This window comes from Octopus bimaculoides, chromosome 20 (genome assembly GCF_001194135.2).
Source record: "Octopus bimaculoides isolate UCB-OBI-ISO-001 chromosome 20, ASM119413v2, whole genome shotgun sequence".
Classification (NCBI taxonomy): domain Eukaryota; kingdom Metazoa; phylum Mollusca; class Cephalopoda; order Octopoda; family Octopodidae; genus Octopus; species Octopus bimaculoides.
Window position 1 is genome coordinate 8468187 of NC_069000.1, and position 3619 is coordinate 8471805.

At 36.9% G+C, this 3619-nt stretch overlaps 1 protein-coding gene across 8 annotated transcripts in view; it reads right to left on the reverse strand.

The window, feature by feature from the left end:
• The window catches only part of LOC106877583 (piezo-type mechanosensitive ion channel component 1), a 141934-nt gene extending 138599 nt beyond the window's left edge, over positions 1 to 3335 (reverse strand). For 4 of the 8 annotated variants that reach the window (XM_014926525.2, XM_052975091.1, XM_052975093.1 and 1 more), the window contains exon 1: positions 2402 to 3334. In XM_014926525.2, coding sequence (XP_014782011.1) covers positions 2402 to 2474 — 73 coding nt within the window. In that variant the 5' untranslated portion in view covers positions 2475 to 3334. Of the gene's footprint in view, positions 1 to 2401 lie in introns of all 8 variants that reach the window. The other 4 variants (XM_052975090.1, XM_052975089.1, XM_014926523.2 and 1 more) reach the window with 3 other exon arrangements.
• Between the last annotated feature and the right edge of the window lie 284 nt (positions 3336 to 3619).

Sequence of the window (3619 nt, forward strand, 5' to 3'; positions counted from 1 at the left end):
TATATATATATATATATATACACATATGCATGCATACATACATACAGTGAAGCTTTACTATAGCGTCGTATATTATCGACTGCTATTTCCAGTAAATATTGGTGCATTGTTGTGCCACTATTCTATATATATATATATATATATATACACACGCACACACATACATTCTTTATACCACACGCACATCTATATAACTGCGTTTATGTATACATATAACTGTGCGTGTGTGCGAGCGTGTATGTACTTAGTGCACTCGCGTATAAGTGGACTCGACACATATGCGGTACTTTCGCCTACTTAATTACTTCGCAGTTTATGTATATGTGTATATATATATATATGGGTTAACTAAAAAAAAAACATAGAATTATTATAATTTACGAAGGAAAAGACAAACGATATCAGCTTGTAATGAAAATTTATCTTTAGTTAAAAGCAAAAAGTCTGCACAGTTTCAATCGATAGTTATATAGAAACAACTATATCGTTCTCGGGTATTTTATTCCCTTAATAAATCCATATACACCGTACATATTTATTGTATTGGGTCCTACACGACACTCCTCAGTTTTCATTCGTGTATTACACAAAAACGTGTGTGTGTGTGTGTGTGATCTCAAACACACTACATCTGATTCCTTTCACACTTTTTTTCTTTCTCGGTTTATTTGTGTTCAGTCAATCATGCATGCCACACTAACATCACACATCCAACGATGTGTGCTAGCCTCATCTCTTTCTAGCTTCTACACACACTCCACACCATTCAACGCCAATATTTCACTACAATTGCAATAATGCACTTTGTACACTCGTTATCATTATAACCTGCCTTTCGTTTGGGGATCGAGAAATCCCGTTGCTGCTAACAGAAGTAAACAGCTCTTTGAACTTTCGGAACCCCCATTCTTACTCAGGCTTACAATTGCTTTCGGAATATTCTCCTCTCCTCTTCTGCTAATTCGGTTACCAAGGCAACGGAAGCAGTCAAGAATTATCACCATAAGTGCTCTTACAGAGACAACTACTACTCCCGTCTCCCCTGTTATAACACGAAGTCTTTTTGTGTCAGCATGCCTGCGACTTCACTGCATCCGTTCTTGTACACCATACAGTGCACGCTTTTGGGTACACTGAAATGGAAGTGCTTCTCAAAGTGGGCGATGGAAAATTGGATTTGGGCACTGGGGAACAAAAGGGGCCGTTGGGATTACAGATGCATCTGTACAGTTTTTTTCCTTTAGTCTTTGACGTCTATTTAGATATTAATCTTTAAAAGACATACATACATACATACATACAGGCGAAGGTAAAGAATACGCACACCCGATGCTTAGGGTTAGGGTTATGCCGGAAACGGGTGGCGTGCGTATTCTTTACCTCCGCCGACATACATACACGCACACATAAACATAAGCAATTCAAATGGGAAAATAATTTTAAGAAATAAAAAAAAATTTATGAAAATGCTGAACAAACATTTCTACTTCTCATAGTTTCTCCGAAAAGTTACCTGTAATATTGTGATAACCTCAATTACAACAATAACAGTAATACTTGTAATGGACATTGAAATGCGAATAAGTATATACAATAAAAAAACAAATAAGTACCACCTATGCTTAGAGCAGGGTGGTGCCAAGTGGTCTTGTATATTATACGGGGTTGTTGAAGTAAAAGGACAAAGGTGTGAGGAAAAAGAAAAGGGACAATGTTGAGGAAAAAGTTTAAGGAACAATGTTGTACTGCATTCTTAGCTACACCTTTCTGCACATCAACCTAAGTCGCTTCGAAGACGGAAATAAAATTGTCTTCTTTCTTAGAAAAAGTTTTGTGTTTGATAAGCTTTCTAACAGACCTTTCAATTATTAGGTTGTGCTTCCTTCCACACCTAGAAATTCTCTAATTCAACCACACCTGAGCACTACCATACAACAATTGCATCATTATATGAAATAGACATAAACACATATATAAACAAACACACTTAGTGAGGGAGGGTACAAATCTTATATTATATCAATGTTTCCTGCTAAAAAAAAAATCAAAACAAACTTGATTTTGTGAAGGAAACAGACTTGAGATGATTGATAACGAATAGAAATTACAGATAATCAATGAATGAATGGTGAAAACAGAAATAAGTAAATAAATCAATAGGAGGTGGGGGGTTGAAAAAAAAACAGTGGCCGAAGAGTCGAGAACAAGAGAAATGGAGGTGAACATAAAGAATTACAGCCACGAATAAATATTATACACACATCCACACATATATATATACAAACACACAGAAGTGTGTGTGTGTGTGTATGTATGTATGTATAATGAGACAGTGTAGTTCAATGTTCCCTAATGACAATGATAATAATCATGATGATAATATATAGGTTGATTGACTTACCTATAAGTAGAGTTAACGGTAAGATAAACCTGAATAAGGAGTAAGCAAGAAATCTGGTGATCTTTGCAGCCATGATGGCAGTGTGAGATGGTGAGACCGGCTGAAGAACCACATCTACTACAGACGGCAGGACGGGAACATTGTTACTGATTTATAATAATAATAATAATGATGATGCTGGTGATGGTGATGGTGGTGGTGATGAGATAAACAGCAGCAGTAGTCTTGACGATGAAGAGAAGAAATGCTGAAGATGAACAATTCGTAGGGTTGACGCTAAATGTTTTCTAGGTGTTTATGTTTATGTGTGTCTGTGTGTACTTAATGTAAGGATAGATAGATAGATAGATAGGTAGGTAGGTAGGTAGATAAGGAAACTGACAGACGTGTACGTGTGTACTAAAGTAAAGATATATGTGTGTGTGTGTATGTATGTATGTGTGTGTGTATGTGTGTCTTGTGGTTTATGTGTGTGAATAATGTGTGGTTTATGTGTGTGGTTTATGTGTGTGAATAATGTGTGGTCTTGTGTGGTTTATGTGTCTCCGGAGAGTCTTTTTCAGATAAAAGTGAAAGATATGAAAGCTGTTATAACATTGTTCTTGCTAGGTTAGTTAATGGTTCATCCGATTTCAATGTAAACTCCAACACTTTTTGTAATCTGTCCCTGTAATATCCCCTCATCCGTCGCTTTTCTGGCAACAATAGTAATGCAAAAATTATTATTACTATTATTATTATTATTATTATTACTATTATTATTATTATTATTATTGGGTGTAGTAATAATACTGCCGTTATCTTTACACGCACGCCTGTTATATATAGAAACTAAAAGCGAAAAACATCTGTGTCGGCGGCCGGTGAGTGAGCGACCAATAACAGGGAGAGTGATGATGCTGGTGGTGGTCGTGGAGGTAGACTTATAGACGGAGTGTTGGGAGGAGGAAGAGTGAGCACGAAGTAGTCGTAGTATGAGAGAAGGCTTGAGTGATGGTGTGAGTACGAGGAAAGAAAAGTGTGTGTGGATGTGAATGTGTATGAGTGTGTGTATATATATATATGTGGATGTAGACGTGTCTGTGTGTGTATGTAATAGTAGTGGGACAAAGGAGCTTAACTTGGCAGAGTGAGTGAGTGAAAGAGATGTGCGGCCAGAGTAGTGTTAAATGTGTCTGTCTGCAGTTAATGTTGTGGTAGTGGGAGTGAGTGATGGGG